The following is a 26,381-nucleotide window of genomic DNA, read 5'->3' as shown; positions in this document are numbered from 1 at the left end:
AATTATGATACAACACCAATACTCTTTTCTGAAACAGTAAAATTTTGACATCCAGCTTCTCTGGAAAAACAACCACATTTAAGTTTTTGGTTTTACACCCTGACAGTCTAATCCATATATTTAATATATGTTCATAGTCAGGTAACATTTCACAGTACATAGTAGCAGTAAAGTTCTGTACAGTGCTCATGTTGCTCTACTGGAACAGTGGGTGGTAAAAGTCAAATGGACAATGACTGCCATTGTGCTGGAATTCAAACCATGTCCTTTTAGAGAAATCATGCAGAATTAGTGGTCTAACCAGAACTGGCTCACTAGCCATTGCAATCATTTTAAGAGCTTTGTGCTGTTGCTATTTCCTGACTGTGGAACTTGGCTGCATGCTTCCACTGGTTTCATGGTGTCAGTCAAAATCAGACTACACAAAATGTGCATTCTCACTATACAAGCCTATAATGTCTGCTAATGCAGGCTGAGCTTGCACACAGTTTCAGCTTGTTCTGACCTGATTGCCAGGGACATTGATGTGTGCCATCAGGTCCTTGATGGCACTGCGCAGGTCCTGTAGGAGGCGATGGGGAGCGCTCTGTACGTCATGGTCCATTTCCAACGACTCCTCCAGAGAGCTGAGGGCCTGCAGCCACTGCCACTCCTCTCTAAAATGTCACAGAAAACATACTGCTTCACTGTTGGTGGGAGTTTGTTTGCTGTCTGGCTCCTGATATTCAACCGCAGACACATAGAAAATCAACACAGTGCATGACAAACTCAGCTGCACTATAAGTGACGCATGATCCCCACCTGGACACGTTACAGTTGTCCCGGATTTTGGTATGACAGAGGATGTTGGGGAGTTTCTGTGGTACCAGTGCTCTGATCTGCTCCACAGATGTACACAACTTCAGGTAGCCCAGGTAGAGGCCTGGAGACAACAGCTTCCTACTACGTCTGTGATACGCCAGTTTCTCCTGGGAACAGCAGGTGGAGAGAAACTGAGAGAGAGGACGGTGTGATAGCATTGACTGGGGTTGATGGTAATTTTGTCTCCATATGCACCCACATGTTCAGCTGAATGGCACTGCTTTCATGTTTTCCTGTTTAGTCGCTCTTTGAGGGTCCTCAATCTAAAGTTGTTCTGACATGTTTAAAGTGGAAGTCAGGACTGCAAAATAGCCCATCAGCACATTTTTATGTATTTCATCATACAATTTGTTCATAACTGGCCACAAAACAAATATTTCAGTGAACTGCGGTTTTGCCAAAGGGAGTCTCCACCATTGTTTTGGAACCACATAGCCATACCAATGTACACTGGAGACACAACAGCATTGCAACAATGGTATCAGGTTTACGGGGATATATAGACAAAATCAACTTGTGGTTGAGTTCCAGATTGTGTTTGTTTCTGAACAAAACAGCCACACAGAATTAGTTACATAACCATAACTAAGAGCAGTTAGATGATTATCATCATCACGTCCGACATGCTGACGTTCAAATGCTCAAACTGCTACTGACTAAATACGGTGTTCTACAAGTAAAATGGCTCTGAGATGATTAACATTCGTGCTGGCTTGGCAGGGATCCAAGGTTTAACTTAAAATTGGCATTTTAATGAATTTGACGGAAGTCTGCTCAATCTGTGTCCACACAAAGAAGGTGACAAATGGAAAAGTAGAGTCATGATGATTAATGTTTGTCTAAATAAAGAGTGTCTGCACGAGCGGCATTCGTAATTGGAAGCACATTTCAATTTACAGCCCTATTGTTTGAGCCACACAGCCTCAAGTTTGTCATGTCATTTTGGTTTTCTGTAAATAGGAGTTTTAAAAACATTAGAGCAATTCCAATATATAAATGTTTAGTAGCATTTGGTTGGTGTCCTTTACATCACACTTTTTAATGTTGCCAAATCTCTGGGTCGCAAAAAATGCAAAGAATGAGCTGGATTAACCGAAAACCACTGTTAACAAACCCTACCACCACTCCGGACTGCTGTGGAAGTACCCAGTCTCCAAAACAAAAGCGAAAATAATCAGTTTTCCAAAACTGAATTAGCTTCCAATCACTGTCTGTCTGTTTCTGTAAGACTCACATGTAGTGTGATGAGGAGCATGTCCAAGGCTGTGGGCTCTTCAGGGGATGAGATAGACTTGCGCTGGAGCTGCAGTTTACAAAGCTGTGTCCAACGTACCCCATCCAGGTTGGGACAGGCGTTCATGTCCTTCAGGAGCACCAGCAGGGCGTTACCATGCTTGTCTTTGATTGGCTCAAAATATACCTGACCAAGGTCCTGGGTTCCCAGCATTCCCTGATGAAAGGCATCAGATAATAATCATACTGCTGTTCAGCAGCAGGACAGATGTAAAGAATAATAATACTGACAAAGATGTTTTTAGGCTGAGGTCATGAGGTCATAGCTAGCACAATTTCATTACAAAACCATGGTACTACCTGGAGATGGGAAACAGCCTGCAGCATCTTGAGACGTGTCTGGAGCGTACACGAACAAGATGACTGGGAAGGACTGAGACACTGCTGGAGCCAGGAAATCTCCTCCCATAGATAGGACACCTGTTGCAGGGATAGGAGTCATAAATAATATGACAATGCCTGTTTTTTAATTCATCCGGTAGCATAGGCACAGGGTTAATAGTGGATGTTGTATTAATTAGTGAAAACGTAAAAAATGTTTACGTAAATATTTTTTTTTAAAAAAAGAACGTATTTAATTTTCTGAACACAAAAAACCACTGGCAGATTTGAATTTGAGACAAATTGTAAAAACAGAGAGAATCATTAGGCTTTAAACTTTCTGAGCACAATTGATCTAATCGTGTGATGTGTGGTTCCATCTGAAAGATTCATCAAATCTAAGCCTAAAATCTGAATATATTATCAAAATCACTTGCCTAACATAAAACAGTTTGTACAAACCTGATTCTGCAAAAAACTAAAAATTCTGCGTGCTTCGACACAACCCTGAAGCCATTAGCTAATCAGCTGTTACACTGCAGGCTGTGTTCCCACCAAGCTAATCGGAGACAAATGTGGAAACAAATCAAAACTGTAGTAAGTAGTAAAATATATATCGCATGCAGAGTATTACTAACACCTGTAGGCACTTGGAAAAATGTTGTGCATTTTAATTGTTTTTTTTTGTAAAATAAAAATTCTAATCAAATTCAACTTTTTTTTAAAAAAAAAGTGCTTAATTTTTACATGAGTTATCTCTACTTCTAGTCACAGTTGTGCTGTTTCTATTGAGGTGCAGAACTATATTGTAGTGATAAATGAGCCCACAGTGAGTGAAAGCATGCTCGGGTTTCAGATAGTTAAAGAGTAGTCTGCCAAATTATGTTGCTAAATGTTGTTTTTCTCTCTTTCCCACAGTTTCCGGTGGGTCTGTCTACCTTGGTAAACCAGAGAAAGTCCTGCATTAGTGAGCTGGAGTAGGAGTCTTCAATCTCCACAATAGGAATCTGGTCCTCAGGGGTCACCAACACATTGTCATCTCTGTAGAATATAGATGTCAGATAGAGACCTCTGGAAAGTAAAACAGAGAAAGCATGTGTTACAGTAGAAACACAACAGAATTCATTAAACCACTGAATGGAAAAACAGACAAATACACATAATTAGAAATATGATAAGTTGACCTAAAAGCTCAGTGGTGGCAAAAAAAAATCATGACATATTAACAACACAAAAAGCAGAATCTAGAAAAAAATTGACAAATTCCACATTTAATTAGTTGTGCCCATAGTAATTATAACTCTACATCTGTTATTTTTCTAACATGAATAAATGTTCTTCTACCTTTTCAAGCTTTTAACAAATTTGCTGGTGGGTTGGAAGAGGTGGCGCAGGCTTTTGGATACGGAGTGCTTCCTGCCTTGTGTTGGCGCTTTGCACTGTTCTGTGTGAAAAACAGCAAAAAGAGAAATTAATTTGTCAATTTAATAGAAAAACAGAAACAGACTGGCTTAAATTACTTAAACACTACAATGTTTAAAATTAAGGTGCTTAAAATCATTATTAGCCTCCTAGACGCCGTGCCATGACCGTGATTGGCTGTTCAATTTTCTCGCTACACAAATGAATATTTCTGTCCTGACCAACTCTAGAAATATCTCTTGCAGTGACAGGCCGTTACCTAACTGACAACAAACCTGACATGTCCAACAACATGGCCGGACTGGAATGTTTTTTGACATTTCATGCTCTCCAGTGGTGCGGCACCATTTGACAGTCATGCTGGCTGCCAACAGCAGACTATGGGCCTAGAGGGAACCACTAGCTCTGAGGTCCCAGAGGAGCACTAACTGTGTGTAGATGTATGTGTGTGTGTGTTTACCTGTGCATACTATAGCTGCTGGAGCATGGCATGCCTTGAGCTACAGCCATATGCATGGAGCCAAGGAGCTGTAGTAATTTGTGTGTGTATGTCTGTATGTGTCTTAACCCTTTGCCACTCACTGACAGGGAGGTCAGTTAAGTCTGTGGGGACATGTTTATTTTTAGTGGGCCAAGAGGGGGTTGGAGGCAAGAGAGGGAGGTGTGTGTGCATATATGCATGTGTGTGTTTGTGTGGGTGCTTGTTGGTGAGATAACGCGCCTCCCAACTCATTAGAAACCCCGCGTCCAAAAACCCTTCACAGATTCCCTCCCCTCCCAGGTGATCTTACTCCAGCCCCAGGCCACTTAAAGTCAATAAATCCCCCCATTCAGGGCCCGAAAAAAACTAATTTTCTCTTCAGGTGGACGAGTTGAGGTGGAGTAACAAGAAAAAACAGCACCCGTCGACCCCTCTCACCTCCCCAAATTTCTCTCCACTCGCGACTCTGTTCAGCTCCAGTCCTCCTGGCCTCAGTCCCTGTTTGACACTGAGTAAGACAGACAAGTAGGGCCGACTGCTGGGGTGCCTGTGTTAGTCAAGGCCTCTTTCACAGTTTAATTAATAGTGTTTGGACAAGCGGGAGAAGGTGGTGTGGGCCATAAGCCGGGCTGCGATGGGGGTGTGCACATGGACATGTAGAGAGTTGAAAGAGGGAGCATGTACTTGAATATTTGTGTCTGTTCATGTACATGTGTATCTGTGTGTGAGCCTGTCTATCTTTACATGCGTGTGTGTATATGTGTGAACAGTAGACAGGACGACTGGTGGGCTGCGGGGGGTGAGAGAGGGGGAGGCAGCAGTAGTCAGTGTTAATTTATGCCCTGTCCAGACTCCAGCCCTGGACTTGTCTCTTACAGGAATAACAAACATGACCCCGGGACACGCCACCTTGACTACCGTGCCTGAACTCTCAAGCTCAATCAGTCGCCGTCTGAAGAACCACCAGCCACTCAATACTGACTATTATATTGCATCTGGCCTTATTGCAAATATAGTCTGGCCACAGTGGACAATGGTAAGTGGGTGAGTGTGTTTGGGTGGGTGGGTGTGAGAGAAAAAGAGAGACATCTCGCTCAATGCTAAATGCAGTTTGCCATCATGTAAAAGAGTCAGTGTGGACAGGTTTTGACACTTATGGGACCAGCTTACAGCCAGCAGTGTTTGGGGATATAAACAGCTTGAGTGTGAGAGAAGTTGATCTGCATTTTGTCACAGAGAGCGAGGTATTCAGCCGAGGAAGGGCTGAGTCATGGAAAGACTCACAAGGGGGTGGGGGGTGGGGGGGGGGGGGGGGTGGTTGAGACAGAGGGGAGGGTATTATTTTTGAGGTGGCATGCCATCTTAGTGTGTATGGCCCCTGAAGTACTTGTCGTGCCTGAGATTGTAAAGTGTCTGTCAAGGTGAGATGAAACACAGCAATTGGCGAGACGTGTTACACCTGTGAATTGGACCGCCCATCGCCGCGTTTGTTTACAACGAGAATATTTCTGACACATAAACTAGACGGTGGCTTAAAAAACGCGGCTCTGTTTGTATAAAATGTGACGGGTGCAGTGAAAATGACAGACGCTCAGGTTAATGTCAGAGGCTAACACCACTGCACTTTACTTCAACTGATACTAGTACTAAAAGCTGATCTTAAGGTTAGGGTCAAGTGTATTTGTAGTCATCAAGTTGTTATTTTAAACGCTGGTTTAAAACACCTTGTAGCACGCGCTCGAATGTAGTTCAATGAGTACAGCAAGTCACTATCACTACCAGGTTTTCGGGGTTTGAATTTCACTTGGGGTCAACCGTGCAAATAGTTAAAGCTCTCATGTTACTGCTCAGTCTTTTAGGTGAACACGGCCATCAAATCGATCAAAAAGTTGTTGATACCATGGCAGACACAGTGGCGGTGAGCTTCTTTTATCTGCCCCAGTAGCTGGTCTAGTGCCTCCTTCTGGCCTCTCTGACGTGGAGCGCGGCCATCGATATCCCTCCAACCTGCGGCCAGATGTAAAGAAAGTAAATATTGTTATTTTCTGTATTTATCAAGACTCATAGTGCCAATATGTGAGTTCAACATAGGTCTTTTCAGCTGAAGTGTGCACTTTTGATGGAGAAGCAAAGGTGATGAAATGAAGGCTGGTCGACCACAATGGCCCAGACTGAAGTATTTCAGCAGCTATTGGATGGATGGTTCTAAAAATTTGTTCAGACATTTATGGTCACAGAAGAATGTACCCCTCTAACTTTCGCAATCCTCTAACTTTTCCTCTAGAACTGGCAAGAGGTTGATATTTTGTTTCACGTTTTAGTAAAAAGTTGTGGCTCTACTGTCATGGAATTTGCTACAGACATTCATGATCCCTCATCACGATTTGTTGCAACTCTCTTTATCTGTCAGTCTTTTATGTAATGCCATCACAAGGCAAAAACTGTGTTTATCCAGCACCTCCAAGTCTGCTGCCATGGCTCTCTGCTGGAAACCAACGGACTTTTCCCTCTGGGCTGGGGGTAAGTTGCTGTTCCCATCAAAGGAGTTTAAGCGTTTAGAGGCTTAGTTCACAAGTGACGGGAAAATGGAACATTAGCTGGACAGACTGACTCGTACAGTGTCTCAACAGTAATGCGGCATTGTACCAGGCTGTCATGGTGAAGAGGAAGCTGAGTCAGAAGGCAAAGCTTTCATTCTGCCAGTTGATCTACATTCCCACTCCGCCTATGGTCAAGAGCTCTGGATAGTGACCGAAAAAATTAGGTCAGGGATACAAATGGAGGAAATAAGTTTCCTCGGTACGGTGGCTGTGCTCAGATTTACACATAAGGTGAGGAGCTTGGGCATCTGGAGGGAGTCTGGAGTAAAGATGCCAGCTGTAACTTTTCAGGCATTTGATTAGGACGCCTCCTGGGCTCCTTCCTGGATTTGTTCTAAGTACAATCAACTGTAAGGAGACCCTGATGTAGAACCAGAACTTAATTGAGAGATTATATATCTTATCTGGCCTGGGAACACTTTGGGATCTCTCAGGAGAAACTGAAAAACCTTGCGAGTGAATGGGATGTCTGGGATGTTCTGCTTAGAGTGCTGCCACCACAGCAGAGGAAAGCGTATGGTTTCCAGATTTTATTTTGGTATTGCAAACTTGTTGCTGATGTTAGAATATAGCGAGCTCAAAGCACCACTGCGCTTCATTAAAGTCAAACAGAACTGCTTACATGACCATTATTAGATGTTATTTAGAGTTCAGAGTTACTCTGACAGTGTTGTGTTTTTGTTTTTTTACAAAGCATGTTACAGTAGGAAGACCATGTTCAGTCACAGTTTCCTTGGTTTTGCAAAGATGAGATGACATAGTACTACCTATCATCTTTGGCACTGCAAAATGTTGAGTATTAAGCATGGTGTTAGTATTTACCACAAAACTTTCAATACTGTCTCAAGGACAGGAGTGGAACAAGCACAGATTTTGTTGTAAGTAGTTTCCTCTGTGGAGCTTTGTTTTTAGAGCAACAGTGTGCATTTGATTATACATCAGCCAAGAAGTTTATTCTTTTTCAGTGAATAAATACAGACCAGCTAACACTGAAGACTCTCAGTTATTTCCTTGCTTTTGGTTTTCAAAGCTTCTAAGACTTTTAATACAAACACTTTGTTACTGAGAGACAGAGACTAAGCTCACAGTAAACTGTATGATTAGATCAACATAACTGGGTTTAACTGTAATTAATTCAACTTCCATCTGTGAAGCACCATCTTTCTTAAGATTAAAATAACTCTGACTCTTGTTTGAACTTTGGTGAAAAACGTCTCTATTTGATGCTTACCTCAGAATTCAACAACCCAGCATCAGGCTCCCAGACAATAAGTTCTAGGATAATGATTCACTTTCTGTTATATATTTTGATTGTAATAAAAAATAGTAGTTATTAACAGATAGGTAGCAAATTAAAAAGAAAACAAACATAAAGTGTCTTAGTAAGGTGTTGGGCCACCACATGTTACCACAACTCTGCTGGAATGGATCGTAATTCTTCCAAAAGATAGTCCCTCACTTGGTGTTGTGATGATCGTGTTGGAGAGAGCTGTAATGTCGCCTCAGCCTGAAGTCTATAATAGTGTCATTCAATGCAGGTCAAGTCAGTTTCATTAATAAAGTGAATGTTCACAACATAAAGCATCGCTGGGCACTTCACACAGTAAGGTGAAGACCTTATAACATTACATTACAAAGAGAAACCCATCAAGTCCAAACAATTCCCAAAGCAGTTGTTCAGAACAACATTTTATTGATTTACAGTGATCCTTCCCTTTACGGTGACAAATGGAGCCTTACAGTGGGAACTGTAGGGCTCAAGGGCTTAGATTGTACCTTTAAATTGTCACCTCTCTGAAGATCATACTTGGCTGATGTGGGATTATTGCAGGGGTTCAGGTAAGGCCAGTGTGGTATGGTCATATTCCGTTTGGCACCTCGAAAAATCTCAGTTTAGCCCTTTTTTTCCCTGAAGCTTCCAGTTGTTGGAGTGTCAGGTTCTTTGCAAATAGGTCTAGTATGTGCACTAAAGGAAACAGCACACCTACAGTGAGAGAGCTGGTGCTGTGTGACAGACAGACCCACCGAGGACGATGGCTACAGGCTGGTCTGCACATATGTGGGTTTAGAACTGAGATGCACATGCGTGCTCAAACACAGTGTTGCTGCCCCAGTGACAGAAACCAGGGAAAGTTAACTCAACTCATGACATGCGAAAGACTCTGAATGTACAGTTACTGTTTAAAAATCTTTAAATCTGTCCCATTTTATTTGTGTGTTTGTGTTTTTTCTTTCTTTGTTACTGTGTTCCTCTTTCCCAATCATACTCCATCGTAAAAACACTGAAAACCTACCGACTCCATATTACAAACACACACAAACACAAACTTTGCCTTCACGTCACATAGATGATCAGCACTGCAGAAAATGATCCCTCGGCACCTTCTGCATCTGTGTTAGCACCAGAGGATGTGTCAGCGATAACCCACCCCCGACCACCATCACCCCCACCTCCACTCCCTCTCCTGGAGCCCCCCGGAGGGCGCGTGGGGCTGAAACACGGTGAGCTCTATTCCCGGAAAGGTGCCTGTCCCGACAAGACAAGCGGGCCCTTTAATGGGCGTCCACGGCCCGGTATAAGGCCCCCACTGTTGGGGCCGCGCCGCGCGCTACAGCACAGACATGCAAATATTTCCAGTGGTAGGCCCAAATGGAAAACACAAACACGCAACATCGAAATTAGCTCGGCGAGAGGGAGGGAGGGAGGTGGGACAGTAGAAAAAAAAGAGAGGGAAAGCCTAGTTTCTCAAAACGAAGACACACATGCACACACACACTTGCTGAAAAACACTGTGTGCTGAGGACAAACATGTTCATGTGTTCCCCAGATGTGCCACGAGTGTGCCAATATGCCCACAATGATGGTACCTATGTTCACTCTTTTACAGTAGGTGTGTACCAACTCTGGAGAATTTACAAGCTTTACACAAACAACGCTCATGAAAGTCATCGCATAAATCACAAATATATGGAAACATTAAAACTGCATGAAGAAAAAAACACTCTTAAGTCAATTTTAAGATGGCTAGATAGATAGATAGATAGATAGATAGAGTAAAAGGGAGGAAGAGGGTCAGAGCTGCAGTGTTCAACACCTCAGCTGTTGCACATGACTTCACGGTTAATTTCTTGGCTGAACCCTGGCAGCTTCTTCTGCCAGCCGGCCCGAACGCCACCCCTGAGGCTATGGTTACACTCACTGACATCCGCAGTGGGGGTCCCAAAACCCACCGAGCCTCCTGGCTGATGAGAGTCCAGCTGTCATCCCTCTAATGATGTCAAAGCAACGTTGGAATGACGTTGAAGTAACCATATCAAATGAGCGAAATGATGCAATGTCCTAGTTGTTTTATGTGGGGCACGGCTATTAGAACTGTATCAGTCATGCGGGGCACACACACAAAGTACACACACATTTACTCTACGGCCTGAGCCATGGATGGCTGGGGTTGGCGGTTCGATCCCAGGCTGTTCCAGAGTTTCCTTGGAAAAAACACTGAACCCCAAGTTGCTTCTGATAGCAGACGGCACCTTGTGTGATGATGATGTGTGTGTGCGTGAATGAGAAACACATTGTAGAGCCCAGCTAAGGTGAAAAGGCGCAATTTAAGTGCGTAACATTTACCATTTTGCATCCTGTGATAAAATTGTTTTCCATTGGTGTTAATATAGCGTAGCCAGCCAAAACCCTTCAGGGGGAATTGTTTGATACTTTAATAAAATTGAGAACTTTATGTGTTCCTTCATGTAAAATGTAGGCACACACTTTGTCCTACACATAAGCATACACATAGTTCAGACTTACTGGAAGGTGCAGAGCAGACTGGGGTGGAAACTAGTGGAGGCCCCCAGCCCTTCATGTTGTAGGCTGCCACTTGGACATAGTAGTAGGTCCCCTGGAAGGACAGGAGACATGACAGTCAAGGCACAATTTGGTTGTTAGAATCAAAATGTAAGCCTATCTGTCGATGTACATACGCATAAAGCCATATATGTACGTGTGGAGAGTGGTGAATATATCTAGCAGCTCTGTCTGTCTCTGTGCTTAGTGTGCAGACAGCAAGCCTCTGTCTCTCCTTTCTCAGCCAGATCAATCAAACCAGCCGCCAACACTTACTGGCCTCGCCTTGACCCCTGTCTTGTGACAGGACTGAGCTTTGGCTGGTAGCAGGGGTCTTAAAGGGGGGAAGGGGTTTGTCTCACATAATAACAAACAACTAGTGGAGTGTCCATTTGTCTGCATGCCCGCTTAAAAATGCCAAACATAAATCAGGTGGCAGGCTACCAAGCTGCTCTTTTTATCATTTTGGACTCTGTCTTGCAACTGTTGCTTATGAATGGTCAGGAGCCAAGACTTTGAACAAATACCAAATAAACTGTGTTTTCCAATTGTGTTTCAAGCAGGGCCACGACTCTTTCACAGCACATTTGGGATTGATGGTGACCACAACTTGTGTGTGGAGTTTGATGTATATAATAAAGAAGCGTCACTTGGGAAATGCCTTCAAATGTCGCCCAAGCAAATGCTTTAAGCTTGTGTGTAAATAATATCAGGGGGCCTTCATGTGGGAGAATAGCTTCTAAATTGTTTATCGGTCAGCTCCAACAGCTGGAGAAGCTGCAGCTTAGTAGCTTTTTTGTGTTGCTTTGTCATCCATAAACTACCATATAAAGCATGATCGCATCTATTTTATCTGGTAGTGGGAAGGAAATACGACTGCTGAACCAGGCTCATGTGAAAATGGTTTGTTGTTCAGCAGTGTGGGGGAGAATTAATGTGCATGCATGCAAGTTCTCTTCATAAACCCCTCATAATAAGTCAAATTTATTGTCAGTGGAGTAACCCTCGGTGTCAACTCCTGAAAATAATTCAAGGAGTTTTACATGCAGAACAAAACATTCTTACTGATTCATGCAGATTGATGAATCAAACTGAAACACTGATACAACAGTTCAGAATGGTAATAATGTGGCTGAGACAGGTTAATTCTGGCAGAACTTACAGAAGTGAGTCCAGTGATGTTGCACTGCAGCAGACTGGTGTCATCCACTATCATCTCACCCAGCAAAGGACTGAATAAAGGAGCAGTACTCCAGCTCACTTCAAATACACAAACATTTTCCAAGTAATTAGAAAAAGATGGAACTGAACAATTCAAGAATCCCTGTGACTCACAAAAACAAAACACAAGCTGCTCTACATTTTTAATCTCAAATTGTTGCAAACATGGGATTATGTATAAGAACTCTTCATATCGTAATACGGAGTGGTTTGTTCTAAATGAGGCTGGGTGTGACGGCTGACCTTTGTACTTGGTAACCACAGCAGAGTTGACACAGAGAGGTTCCTGGAAGTCAACTTTTAGACTGGTGCTGCTGCTGACAGACAAGCGAACAACACTGGGAGCATCTGGAGGGTCTGAGTAGGCAGAGAAACAGAAAGATGACCAAGTAAATAAGCAGAGAGGCGGGCAGTTAAAGACAAGCAGACTGAGATCCTGCACAGCACGTTAGAACCATTATAGTGGTGCCAGAACACACAACCGTCGGCTTACTGTAGTGGCATCATTTAGTCTTTCTGGTCCGTACAAACTCCCGAGTTTCGTGGAAAGTTTTTAAATAGCACTCAGATATTGGATGCTGTTGAAGTTGAAGCCATTTACAGACAGTAATGACAACAATGCCACATCTGCAATCTGCCATCTTCACAACTTGATGTCAACTTAATGTGAATGTAACTGCATAAACATAATTTAGACATGTGGTTTATAATTTCCATCCATGTTCACACAACTTTCCCCTCAAATTACACGTGGAATTACAAAGGGGGGAAAATCTTTTCTACTTCAAAATGCAGATTGGTTCAGCTGGAAGGGAGGAGTGTCTGCTTCCTGGGGGGGGCGTCTGTCTACCCTGCCACTAAGCGTGTCATGAAATGCCTATAAAAAAATTAAAGCAGCAATATAGACGTGCTATGTTTTCACACACACACACACACACACACACACACACACACACACACACACACACACACACACACACACACACACACACACACACACACACACACACACACACACACACACACGACTCCCCAGTGTGGAAGCCATTAACTCAGCCCAGACAGAGTAACAGCAGAGAAAAAGGGTGCAAAAATTAAAACCAAAAATGACTGCAGGAATAATCTGAGCGGCAGACTTTCATCTGGTGTTCAGCACGTGAAAGAAATCTTGAGAAAAACAATCATCCTGAAGCCTTACTAGCATGCTCAAAGCCTGTCTGCATGCGTCGGAAGAGCCGGAGCCTCCATTCCCAGGCTTTTAGCTGCCTCTCCCGGTCGGATCCCTCCCGCTCACCGGGACCGTCGCTCCGCACCTGGGGCTGAAGCTCCGATACCCGCTGCTCAGCCTCCTGCACCAAAGTGGCCAAATGCACCGCTCGGCCCTCCAGGCTCACGACTGAAAAGGACGTGGGAGACACAATGAGAGAGGGGGCAAAGTCAATGCATGCTTTCAGGACTGAAAGTAGAAGAGTTTAGTTACCCATAGGCACGCGTTCATGTGACTCTATTATTTCAAAACTACGTCCAGAAAACGCTTTTAGACATTCAGATGGTGAACACAACTCAAAGCAGAGCAATGCAGGATCGTAAATTTGAGTGATGTTGCTTTCCAACCACACTTCAAATGCAAAATTCCTCCTTTACACACATTACCATTCTGAATATTAAATATGTGCATGTATGCATCAGTGAATTGTTCCACTTTTATCAAGTGCTTCCACGATGCACACAGTGATACTGCAAGAAGTAACATTGCCTACAATGTTGCAAATTGCTTTTGCAGGCTGCTCTTTTTAATGTCTTTGTTTGCCAAAATACTGTGGCAGATTCCTCAATAAACTTCATTTAATGTAACTAAGCAGTCTCTCTTTGGGGATGACATCACCGAGAAAATGACACAGAAAATGGGGCAATGAAAGTGAGAGGGGTGAGAGAGGGAGGAGTGTTCTTCATATGCGGTTATAAGGGAACACAAAATGGTGGGAACATGCATAGGCATCATTTTAAACGGCCATTGTAAAAAGTATTTTTCTGCAAAACGTGTGGAAAATTTGGTATAACTCATCTATTTATATAATATACCACAGCCTCCTACGGCCATCAGAAGAATGTTTTTTCTCAAAGGGGGCATAGTGTTACTGAGACACTGTGAACAATGATGTTTAAAATACGATAGTAGATGAGATGTAACACCCCGTGAAAATATTCAAACCGTGGCCGAGCAGCCAGCGATAGTGACTTGTGGTGGCGTGACACAGAGACCAAAGAGGTTCGATCGCTCCAGTTGCAAATGCATGCAGATTGTTCTAAATAAAAGCACGGAGCAGTTAATGTAAAGCTGTTAAGGTCACAAAGGACAGTAGCGTACTGTACTCCTTCTTTGGTGGCTGGTCATTTCTTGGAGTGTTTGGGATTGGTGTGTGTCTGTGTTTAGTCTGTGTGGTCTGTGTTTGTTCATTGTAGATTCCACTGTTGAGCGTTAGATTCCACTGTTGACAGTAAGTTTAAAGCTCCGTGTCAAAATGTCCATCTGGGTGTTTAATTCTGCGGCTCTCTCTGTGTCTCCTCAGTGGCTGTGAGCTTTTCTTTGAATTGGAGTGTCTCTTCTGGGTGTCAGTTTTGTTGTTCTCTTCAGCCACTTGTGTGAAGACTTAAAGGCAGTTTGTCACTTTTAAAAGGGATATAATGTAAAGGGGTCAGAGCTGAGCTGTGAGGTTAGGGTTTAACAGAGAATTATTACCAAGGACCCTTAGACTTGGAATCTCGGATGGATGGAAATAATAAACATGATAATAATGTTGGTTCATTTTGATTTACATCTACAGACCTTGAAACAAGTCCAGATGCTGTCATCAGTGCGTATGTGTGTCTTGATTTGTCCTTATTTCACTTTAAAGCTGGGATCCCCAACGGCACATTAAAGTGGCTTTGCCTTATACTGACAGCCACCGAGGGATTTACAATGTGAAGATGAAGATGCTTTAGAGAATTTATTTGATTGTCTTTGTCTGCCCTTGTCTCTTTGGTAACCGCACACTGTGAAGTTAAGCATGGTAATATCAATAAGCACCAGAATCAATTTCAAAGTTCAAGGAAAAGTCGGCAGCGTCTGTGATTTCAATTTCTCCTCCTACAGAGTTAGATTAGTGAGCACTTTCCTCATGTGCTATTGTTCACTCCCTTTCTTTTCTCTGTTTTAGTCTTTTGTACTCACGCACACATGCATGCACAACTCACACCGTCTCTTGAGTTATTTGGGTTCTGGAGAGAGAGAGAACGCAATCAAAGAGCAAACTTCAGTAAACACTACTTTCCATTCAAGTGTTTTCAATTTAATGATACCTTTATAAGACGTCTGGCTGAGCTCTTGAAAATGTGTGTGTGTGTGTGTGTGTGTGTGTGTGTGTGTGTGTGTGTGTGTGTGTGTGTGTGTGTGTGTGTGTGTGTGTGTGTGTGTGTGTGTGTGTGTGTGTGTGTGTGTGTGAGTACAAACACAAACAGCCTAGGAGCCTTACTGGCGAGTTCTAATCATTAACAGAGGAAGGCAGCAAAGGCTCACCAGATCACAGACAATGAAAAGGGCTTACGAAGATGACTAATATTGCATCATTATTACCCCCCCTTTCATCGCCTTTAATATGTTTTCACCGCTAGCAGAAAACAGAAGGAGATGTGTGAGTTTGTCAGTACAGTGTGGATAAATGCATTACTGGTGTGAATGATAGGAGATTGTGTTGTGAGTTTTGTGTGTGCCGTTGCCCTGGCCAACACCTGCGGTTACTTGATGTTCTTGGTTCAGGTGTCAGTTCCTAGAGAGTGCCTTTTGATGCCCAAACAAACCCTTTCTGGAATTATTTCTGGGCTGCGCTACAGTCTGAAATCAACAAACGAAAATACTGATTAGACAGCTGCCTGTGAGTGACTGATGTGGTTTGGGGACTCACTTGCGTCATTAGCTTGTTAGGTGTACAAGCTGTGATTGGCAGAAAACAACTATCTTTGGCTTTTATCATGGCTCTCACAAGATGTGACTGGCTAAAAGATCACCCTAATTCCCACTGTAAGCCAAGGTAACATTTGCTTGTCTACCAGAAAATTTTATAAACAAAACTAAAGACTTAAAGCTGGGGTAGGCAGGATTTTTTTTTTGGTGTCACTGGCCTTTAAGTGATCAAAGAGGAAACACGACTTCTGCGCATCCTCTTGACTGTCTTTTTAGGCTTTAGAAAATCTTACCTATGACAAGAGACTTCTGCCAATCACAAGGATTTTTCACCCTGTTCAGGTGACATAGTATAAAGAGCAACAAAGTTTGCAGTCAGAGTAGGATGTAGTGCCTGAATGGGGTAAGCGCAGGACTTATCGTTTAGGAAAGAAGGGTTTGAATCCTGAGGGAAACCAGTTGTTAGAGTGACATGTTGTTTGACATATGATGGGAGGGACTTATGACAGAGTGAGGAAAGCTGCAGGAGGATGGCTGTGCTTTTGAATTCTAACATTTTTTCTTCATTTTCAAGATTTCTACCTGCTGCAGGTTTGAAATTTCAGTTATACACAAGTGAGTCAATGTTCAAATGGTAGCGACGCTGCAGAAACTATTTTCCACAGAAAAGATGAAGAGAGAAAATAAACAAACTGTATTAGAATGATTATCTTTGCACAGCTCTATAGGTGCAATAATTAGATAATAGTAAAGTTATGAAATCCTGTGTAAGCTCCCTTTATTCCCCTGACCCCAAAATCCGCCAGCATGTTTGAAAGGCATGTTATCTTCTAAAAATCCTTGTCCTTAAACTACTCATCTGTGTTAGTCTGTGCAAATCTAAGCTTAAAATCATGAATAAAATAATTAAAATTACTTTATCTTTAAAAACTAAAAATAAATATTTTACATTATTAAGATTCTGTTTAAAACAAACAAAAAAATCTGTCCTTCTCAGCCTCTGCAACCAACAATCACATGGCTAAAATTCAGAGACTTTTGGGCTGAACTGCATGTTGTATTTACAGCAGTAGAAATGCTGTAAAATATCTTTACCATGCAGAGCCAAAACTTTTCTATTGGTAACACCTGTAAGCACTTGGAAAAATGTTGGACATGTTGATTGATGAAGAAATTTTACCGTCTTTTTTCTGATTTATGACATTATAACTTTGTTATACTGCACGGAAGACATTTTTGAGTTTGCCCTACTTCCAGCCATGTTTGAGCTGCTTCCATAGAGGTGCAGGACTAAATCACCAGCAGGTACAGTACGTTGTGCCTTTGTACTCACAGTGGGGGCTCTCCTTGGCACCAGCTCTCAACAGAAGCTTGGCCATGGGTACGTTGTTGGTCATGATGGCGATATCAAGGGGCAGGAGGCCTTCGCTGTTTGGAGTGTTGAGGTCCAGCTCCTCCAAACTGTACTGGGACAGAAGCAGCTGCACCAAGTCCAACTCTTGGTGCTCCACTGCCTCAAACAGTGCTTCATTACTCTGGAACTGTAACACAAAGACAGTTGACATAGAGTGAAAACTAAATGATGCTTAGAGACATTTCAGTTTTCATCAGTGAATATTGAGGACATTGCTTGCTCGCGCGCACACACACACACACACACACACACACACACACACACACACACACACACACACACACACACACACACACACACACACACACACACACACACACACACACACACACACACACACACACACACAGAGAGAGTTTCTGTATTGCTTTGCAATACTTTGTAGGTTTGATAGGCGTGTTTGTTGTTACTACCTGAGATTCCATCACCATCCAAGTGTATGTGTTTTCCTTGACTATTTTTAGACTACAATGTTCCTGGGCTTATTATTTTTTCCCTCTCTTTCTCTCTCCGACTTACTATGGTGGTTTTGCGTAGCCTCTCCTTGTCTCCTCCCCGTCCTGACACCACACTGTCCTCCAGAGCAGGAGGGTTGGTGCCCACACGGAACTTTCCAGACAAATTGCGGTATAGGCGGCGAGCTGCGCTTGGCGAGGACAGACTGGCTGACTTGCGAGCTGAGGCCGGCTGGTGGGCCTGGTCCCCTCTCATGGGCTGCGTCATCTTACCAGAGTCAGCCCTGGAGGAGAGACGAGTAGGTTAGAGACCTAAATGATGAGAGAAAAGAGTGGAATATGACATCTGCTACAATAAATTACAGCAGAAAGGGGGGAAAGAAAAGGTGCTGCACACATGACACCATGTCATCAGGTCTAAAGTGCATTATAAGACTTTACATCTTTAGAAAAGATCTTTACACCCATGAACAACTGCTATAGCTGGATAAAGAGGACCAAAAAAGTCACCAGTTTTAAGCTCAGCAAAGTCTTTCGAAGCCATGCCTCTTCTCATCTTTGCAGCTTACCAGATTATCTCAACAAAACATACTTGCTTAATTAATTTTTGTAGTTCATCCTACATTTGTGCATGGGTGTCAATTTTTTGCATTGGGGGGAACACTTTTAAAAAGGAGACAGGAACTTTTATTTTAGCAAGACACATTAAAATGACTTAAGTCTGGTGAATTTCTATGCACCTGTGCTCATGTTCTGCATCAGATTATGTTGAAAATGTCTTCATTTATCGAGAGATAAACACAAAATTCAAGCAAAAAATCAAAAAATATAAAAGAATACAGTGCAGCAATGCTCTCATGTGTTTTGTATTGCTTTCAAATATTTTTATTCCTGTAGAGCCACTTTTCTCATTTAATATTATCCCATACTGGCTGGCTTTGCAGATGTGTTTTAACAAGACTTCTACTAATGTTCATCTCTTTCTGCACATTCAGGACTTATTGCACACTATCTGCGTTAGACATGCTGAAGATGAAAGTTTGCCCCTGTTGGAGGTATTGTCTATGAGTAAAAGCTACAGCATGTTTTCAAAATAACAGTCCTTGGCTTCTTTCCTGTTTTATTGACAGAGAGAAATGCAAGTGTCGTAAACCCTTGAAATCTGTCTATGCATTTTCTGCATTTCTGCTGTAGCATTGGAGGACCAAGGAAAAGAACACAAAAGACTAAAAAAAGGGTTACAATTTTACCCCTTCGAGTAAGAATCTGAAACGCAATAGGATTGAATGTGTGAATACTCTTTAAGTGCCAAAGCATCGCTGTCTTACATGACACACATTGTGCATTGCATTCACTTCATACATCTGTTGTTGGAACAAATTCAGTGCCCTGTGTTGATGTAAGAGTATGTATGGCAATTCCTGTCAACATTTTTGGATGCTCTTGGCCCTCTTCCACAGAATATGCAGAATGATACACCATAGCTGTTTTTTTCTAGTTTGTGTATATTAACCCAGAAAAAAACCCATGGAATAATAGCCCAAAACACGCCTGATCTATGTCATGGTGATAAATTACATTAAACTAACAGACGGGCACCATGCTGGCATTATCAGCTCTCATTCAAAGCTGCCATATGAGTCATCCTGAATTGGTAATACCAGCCTGGTAGCCAATATGCCACCGTGGCTCTGTCATCTCTTTCTTCAAAGAGATCACCACCTCTTTCTACTCGTTTCTTGGCACCACTGTTATGATGATTACACCGTCCCTCTTCATCCTGCCATGGGAACTATGTAGATGACAGTGTGTTTCTCGGACTGAGTCTGGTACATGGTATTCACACACACTCGGCTGCTGAAGGAAATGTCAGCGAGACTCTACAGGCGATGGTGATAGACTCCGTGTCGGGTCGCACCAAACAGAAGCTGAGAGATAAATGAATTCCTCAAGGATGCATTTTCAACAGCTTTCGCTCCCGTCTGTCCCACCTCTCTCAACATATTGCGAACTTGTCTCCTTATTTCTCGCCTCTCATGTCCTTATCGCCTCCAAAATGTTCTTCTTCTCTTTGCTCTGTCATTCCTCTCTTCTTACCTTGATTCAACACTGATTTCTCATTTTATTGCGGTATGATTAAGAGCACAGAAATCCACTGAAAAATATAGCTGTTCTGACATCACAGTTAGAACCCAAGTGGTGCATCGGTTGGTCGATATTATTGCCGTGCCACATATATATTGGAATTGGCATACAAGTTGTCTGACATATCAAACCTTTCTTTTACATACCATAACACAACAAGATGCTTGGAGTATTTTAAAAAGAGCATGCAGATTTTCTGGTTTATGATACTCTCAACACTGTCTGAGGACATGTAGCAGAGAATGTTTTAGACGGTGATGCGGAGTCAAGTGGTGTCTTCATGGTGAGTTCCGAACTAGTTTGTGAAACATTTTGCTGGAATAAGCAATGGCTCCATCGTTTTTGTTTTAAATTTAACTCTAACGTCAGTGTATAAATCGATATCAGGTATGTGCTTACGTAATCAATAAAAGACAGGAAACCAAATCTAACGCTTTGAATCTCTGCAGCAGTTAGCATGTTTGTCTCTGAATTTTGGGAAAACGTCCTCAGTTAAATAACAAAAACGTACATGCAGTTCTTCATACAGTTTGAACAGGAGCAGGTGGAGGTAGAGCAAAGTATATAAAGGCATTAGTTTGGGCCATCATGCCAAATGCCAAGAAGTATCACGCAGGCCAAGAACAGATTTGTCAAGGTGAGAACATCTGTAGGAAAAATGTTATTTATACTCCCGCTCAGCAATGGACGTGTGAGTCCACATGAGCATGCATACACACACACAAACCCTCCCCCAACACGTGCAGTTTGTGCAACAGCTGACGGCGGGCCACATTGTAGACTTTAAAGCAGCTCCAAGCCCCCGCAACAAGGCCTTTTTCACAGGGCCGATACACCTAAAATACCCCCGATCCCCGTCCCTTCCCGCTCCGTCCCATCCATCTCCACTCCATCCCGTAATAGAGGCCTTATTTTAGACATCCTCGTGTTCCCGGCTGGGCCTAACCTATTCCAGGGTTCCAGATAAAGCGCGGCAGGTATTTGGAATAATTTTTCCATGGGCCTGGCCCGGAAGATAAAACAAGAGATATATTTGTAATGCGTGTGCCGGTATCCCATTTCAAAGAGAAAGCCCATTGGAATCCAGCCCTAGGCTTATTGTTATTTGCCTGAGATGGAACAGACGACTTTTTTCTGTCGGCAGGATGGTGCCCCATCACTCTCTGACGACATTAGGGTGTGTGTAACGTGGTGTGTGTATGTCTGTACTTTCAAAGAGATGCTGCATTCTATACATGTGACTGGGATGTCATTCCCCAATGACATGCCCCTTACCCCAGAGAAAGAGAAAACATGGTGCACAACAAATGGAGACATTTATAAAAGCTATACAAAATCAAATCCTGTTTAGTGTCTCAGAAAGAGAATGCGATTTATGTACAGCTTTTCAGCAGCTCGTTTATTCTCACTGTAAACAAATGATCACTGTAATGACTGTATCTCTTTGAGAAGGCAGAGAAAATTAAAACTATGGGTCACAAATATCAAAAATTAATGAAAATTGACAGCTGAAGTTGGTTGAAATCCATACTCAAGTTGTTTCTGTTATAGAAATGGTACATACCTTACACCACTGCTTTTGGACAACTGCTCTAATAAACACAAACAAAGAACCTGAGAAAAACTCAAACTGATACCAACACACAAATAACCACATTTGAACTCACATGAACTTGAACAAACACAGACAGAGTCCATTGCACACAGTTTCCTACAGTTTTACCAGTTTTGGGAAGCAGGAAGCAGTTGTTCTGGGAAACCAAAAGTCTCAACCAAAAGCCACGCTCCATGGTTGGCCCTTGATCAATCCCACATCAAATACATCCAGCCTGCTCTAGTGAGTCTGTATCAGCCCCACAAACAATCAACACCCCTAAGTTGCAAACACACATACACACAACATCCGCTTTATTAGTTATATCAGCCGTTTTACAAAAGCAGCTTGGGCTTCCATTTGTGAGTCAGATGCAAACATGCAGACAGAGTCTAGACGTTTGCTTACTGTTTGAAAGTCAAGATGGGAAAGACCCATGATTTAAGCAAATGTTAAATAATTGTTGGTTCCAGGATTGCAGTTTCTGGGATTTTCTGTGCAAGCTAAAAGGCAGCCACAAATATGCACAACAACAGCTCATAACAGCGGTGTGCAGACGGACATGTCAGAGACACTTCACAGCAAATCTGCAAACTGGCAGCAGAGTGGAAAATGTTGCTTAGTTTGATGAATCTCATTTTATGTAGCACTTACAAATGGAAAAGTAAGCCATCTAAACTACTGTCAACAGTACAGTAGGAACTACACACACATACACATATCAGATTCAAATGTCAATAATAATGGATTCTTTAATTCCAATTTCAGCATTTTCTTGAGCTAGCGATCTGCAGTATTGACACCTGTTTCTGTTCTGGTGGTTCAGTTATGTCAGATGTGGGATTGGTAACATTTTCCTCCGTCTAATCCAGCACCAACTTCTTTGATTCCGACACATTTTTCTTTGTTTCTCTTCTTGTCTCTTTCACACGCAATTAGTTTTTGGTTGTCACCTCTTCTTGTCATGCAGTAACACATTCTTCACATTTGTTGCTTGTGCAACTCAAGGAAAGTTCACTTCTGTTGCAGGTTTGTTATGAGGTAACAATGAGATTGCATAGAAGTGGAGTCACTGTTGTAATAGAACTAATTGTTCTGCCCTACTGTGTAAAAAAAAAAAGTTCTTGGCCAGTGCTTTGTGTTTCTATAAATATAGATAATGTTAAGCTACACTATAAACAATGGAAAATGCCTTTAACATGCACACACGGCCACAATCAGTCTAAAGCTACAGGTTCTATTGCATAGTGCGTGTTTAGCTGGTGTTACAGACAAGGACATTACAGCAAGGGCTGCTGCCTAAATTAGTTATGGCAGTACAAAAGAAGATGTTTTGATAGTGAGAAGCAAATAACACAGTTACAGCAATGCAAAGTGGAGTGAAGACAGCAAGCACTGTAAATAGATATGGACAAATAAAAAGCCATATCTTTAAAGTATGGACATTTTTCTTTCAAATGAACCTTCTGTAACAGTACCCAAGATGCCAAGATTATCAGTTATTTTTGTTGTGTTTTACTTTGTGTCTTAACATCTCTCTTTTCATCTCTCTCCACACTACATCCACCTTCTCTTCTTGCCTCTGCTCCACCGCAACCCCAACTCCATCGTATACCATCCCATCCCAGTGTTTCACAGCGTCTGTTAAGTCACCCCCTTCATTCCACACTGCCACTGAAACACATCAATCTCTGCTGCATGTTAGTGTGTGTCTAATCATGTTTATTACACGCATTCACATTAGTTGACACGTATTACATCGGCTGTCAGCACAGATGAAGTTCCACAAAATAAACAAAGAGCAGGAGGTAGGTGGATGGACAGGGAGACGCAGAAAAGGCAAAGAGCGGCACCATAAGGACAGTGCTCGCTGCAAACAGGGCGGTGGGGGTCAGAGAGGTAGACAGCGAGAGGAGAAAGTTGCACAAACTCACTCGCATATGCGCGCACAGACACACATGCACAGAGTACGCTGGCTGCTCTAAATGTGGCTTGTAGAAGGAAATTCTGAAATCTGAGTCTTGGCACCAGACAGGCTGGAAGCAGCCAGGCTGCTGGATGCACAGAGGGAGAGGGTGAGGAGGGAGGGGAGTGGAGAGATCGGGAGGACGGGGGGCAATTTTGCTAGAACTGCCTTGGTCCTTATCAGCCTTTAGGCAACATGAGGCCACGCCAACACTGTGACCTGCAGCCTCATGCACGCAAAGTTGGCATGGAAACCCAACAAATGCAGACATATACACTCTTGCTTACGTGTAAAAACAGTTTAATTTGAGCCCTATGTAGAGAGTTCATGTGATTTTCCAACCAATTGAAATACTCTTCCAGCTCTTTTGGGTCATATTTCATGGATGAGATTTGACCGAGGGATGTATCAGGTGTGTGCATCTATGTTAATGGTTCAGCGGTACACATTTGAGAGGAAAAATACCCGTTCTCACATCACAAGGCATCTCCATAGTCAGATGCAGATGGATTATCCTACCAGATGTGTATCTGAAAGTAATGTACCTCATGAGCGAGATTATTAACACGCACTGCGGTGTTCAAATGAAGTTCTTCTGACAACAAACAGCCTCATAAGTGCTGTGAAAACATTACAGAGCCTGTTCAACCACAAGCAGCAGACAGTAAAACTGATAGCAGACAGGATAAAGCCCTGGATTCTGTTGTTTACACCAGATTTAAACCAAGCGCTAAGGTGGGACTGTGTATATCAATGTTGTTTTGAAGTGATATTTGTTGTTAGCTTTGAGTGAGTCGGGTTTTTCTCTTGTGTCTTGAGACAAATCTCATTTCTAAAAGCTGGCTATAAACACAAACCATGAGGCAAAGAATCTTGTGGCCCATCGTCTGAATAAAAAGCAGTGCTAGAAATGACTTTTTCCTCCATTTCAAAAATATTTCCTGTATGTCTGTCTGAGGAAGACACTGAAAGATTTACTTATGCTTTTATTTCTAGCAGACTTGACAAATGACCGCCCAAAGAAATCTTAAAACAAACTTCAGATGATCCAAAATGCAGCAGCATGTCTTCTCATCAAAACCAAATGTAGAGAAAACCTTACTTCACTTTTAAAGCTTCTTCCTGGGAGACCCATTCATTTTAGAATTCATTTTAAGATCTTTTATTATACTAGCCCCTGCCTAATTTTCAGATATGTTTGTTGGGCACGTTCCTTCTAGATCCCTAAGATTCTTTAAGTCTGGTTTCAGTTGTTTCCCAGAATAGAACTATGATATACGGCGATGCAACATTTTTCATCAACTTAAAAAAGAAACCTTGAAGTTGTGTTTTTAGGTTTGATATTTATGCTTATTTTTACGGACTTTCTTATTATTTATATTTCATTTTTATTCTCTTTCATTGATGTAAATCACTTTGAGTTGCTGTATGGCCTGGGGTGTACGAAGTGCTATATCAAGGTATCATCTGTATTGTCTTGTGCCGTCTGCCAAATGCCGATAAATCTCAGAGGTTTGGTTCACTGTGATAAGCTGATAAGAAAAAGAGAAGTGACATGAAGGCTGATTTGTTCCGGCTGTGTTACGTATTCTGTTTTCAAGTCATGTGGGAGCAGGCGTAAACTAACCGTGACGTCACCCGTTGGTTTCAACGCCGAGAAAATGAAGCCCGGATTTTGCTACTTCCTGGTCGCCGTTTAGGATTTTTTGGAGCCAGTGACGTAAAAAGCGTCATCAAACAGGCTGGACCGGAGAGCAACTGGGGGCAGGATTGGCTGAGGACTCTCTTATCCCGCCCACATTTTACCACAGAGGCTTCTGTTGCTGTCCATCAAGTACAGCCACGCCCCCTGGCTCCGCCAACTTTAACGATTTATTTAAAATTCAGTATTGATTTATTTTAAGATCAGCCACCTGATCTCTCATTTTGACCAAGAAAACTAACGTGAAAAAAATCCTGAGCTGTTGAACATCAGTCTATCAAATTTTATTTTTTCCAAAAATGAATTGGGGTCTATGGAGAAAAAGCTTTTTGGAGCCAACCCTAGCGGACGGCGTGATATTGCAAGTTTTTGACACTTCCGGGTTGGCTTCAATTCTGGAGCCAGATGCTACGTCCACTATATATACAGTCTATGTGTGGGAGTCAATTTTTAGGTGTGAGCTACGTGCATGTTTGCAGAGCTACTGTGGACACCAGGTATATACAATGATATGCTCCCTCATGAGCATGTCCTACACTGTCTCCCTTTTTGTCTCTCCTTTTATCTAGTCCTCTTTTTCTCACTTTCTCTTGCTCTCCCTTGGGAGAACGGCAGAGAAAGAGTGGGCGGTCCGCTGTATGTTTAACCTTTGAAGTGGGCCTGCTGTGCCGAGCAAGGCCTGCCACCTGTTGGCTCTGTGCGACTGCATGTGTTGTGTGTGCACGCAGAGGTAAATCTCTCTAATTTTGATGAGCAGAGACAACAGTGGAGTCACCATGGGGATGTGGTGGCGGGCAGCGGCCGACGTTCTCATGAGGAGGGGGGGTTGTGTCGGGTGCTTCCAAGGTGGGATCACCCACACACAAACATACACACAACCCCTCCTCTGTCAGAGGCTTGGTGACACCATGTCTCCCACCGCGATCGTGGGTCCAGCCTGGGTGGCTCCAGGCCTTCTGTGTGTCTCTTAGTGTGTGTGTCACACCAATGGGGTCCCTGCCTGGGCCACCATATGCCACCCACCCAGCCAGGGAGAGGAGAGGGGTGGGGGCGACCCCTGGCCACTGAAGCCACCAGTTGGCTCATTCTCTCAGTCACACGCCGGCCGGGCGCCATGTTTAA

The 26,381-nt window shown here is 42.8% G+C and overlaps 1 protein-coding gene across 4 annotated transcripts in view; it reads right to left on the bottom strand.

Annotated features, from left to right (window-relative positions):
- Window positions 1-26,381, bottom strand: part of LOC110970028 (ankyrin repeat and fibronectin type-III domain-containing protein 1) — a 165,987-nt gene that overhangs the window by 6,805 nt on the left and 132,801 nt on the right. For all 4 annotated transcript variants that reach the window (XM_051939438.1, XM_051939439.1, XM_022220238.2 and 1 more), the window contains 13 exons: window positions 17,917-18,136; window positions 17,317-17,524; window positions 13,239-13,436; window positions 12,284-12,397; window positions 11,982-12,079; window positions 10,784-10,874; window positions 6,278-6,385; window positions 3,820-3,919; window positions 3,414-3,546; window positions 2,455-2,574; window positions 2,096-2,311; window positions 802-968; window positions 506-656 (listed from right to left, as the gene is read on the bottom strand). In XM_051939438.1, the coding sequence (XP_051795398.1) occupies window positions 506-656; window positions 802-968; window positions 2,096-2,311; window positions 2,455-2,574; window positions 3,414-3,546; window positions 3,820-3,919; window positions 6,278-6,385; window positions 10,784-10,874; window positions 11,982-12,079; window positions 12,284-12,397; window positions 13,239-13,436; window positions 17,317-17,524; window positions 17,917-18,136 (1,924 nt within the window). The remainder of the gene's footprint in view (window positions 1-505; window positions 657-801; window positions 969-2,095; window positions 2,312-2,454; window positions 2,575-3,413; window positions 3,547-3,819; window positions 3,920-6,277; window positions 6,386-10,783; window positions 10,875-11,981; window positions 12,080-12,283; window positions 12,398-13,238; window positions 13,437-17,316; window positions 17,525-17,916; window positions 18,137-26,381) is intronic.

This window comes from Acanthochromis polyacanthus, chromosome 19, assembly GCF_021347895.1.
Source record: "Acanthochromis polyacanthus isolate Apoly-LR-REF ecotype Palm Island chromosome 19, KAUST_Apoly_ChrSc, whole genome shotgun sequence".
NCBI classification, from domain to species: domain Eukaryota; kingdom Metazoa; phylum Chordata; class Actinopteri; family Pomacentridae; genus Acanthochromis; species Acanthochromis polyacanthus.
This window is presented reverse-complemented; position numbering and strand designations above follow the sequence as displayed.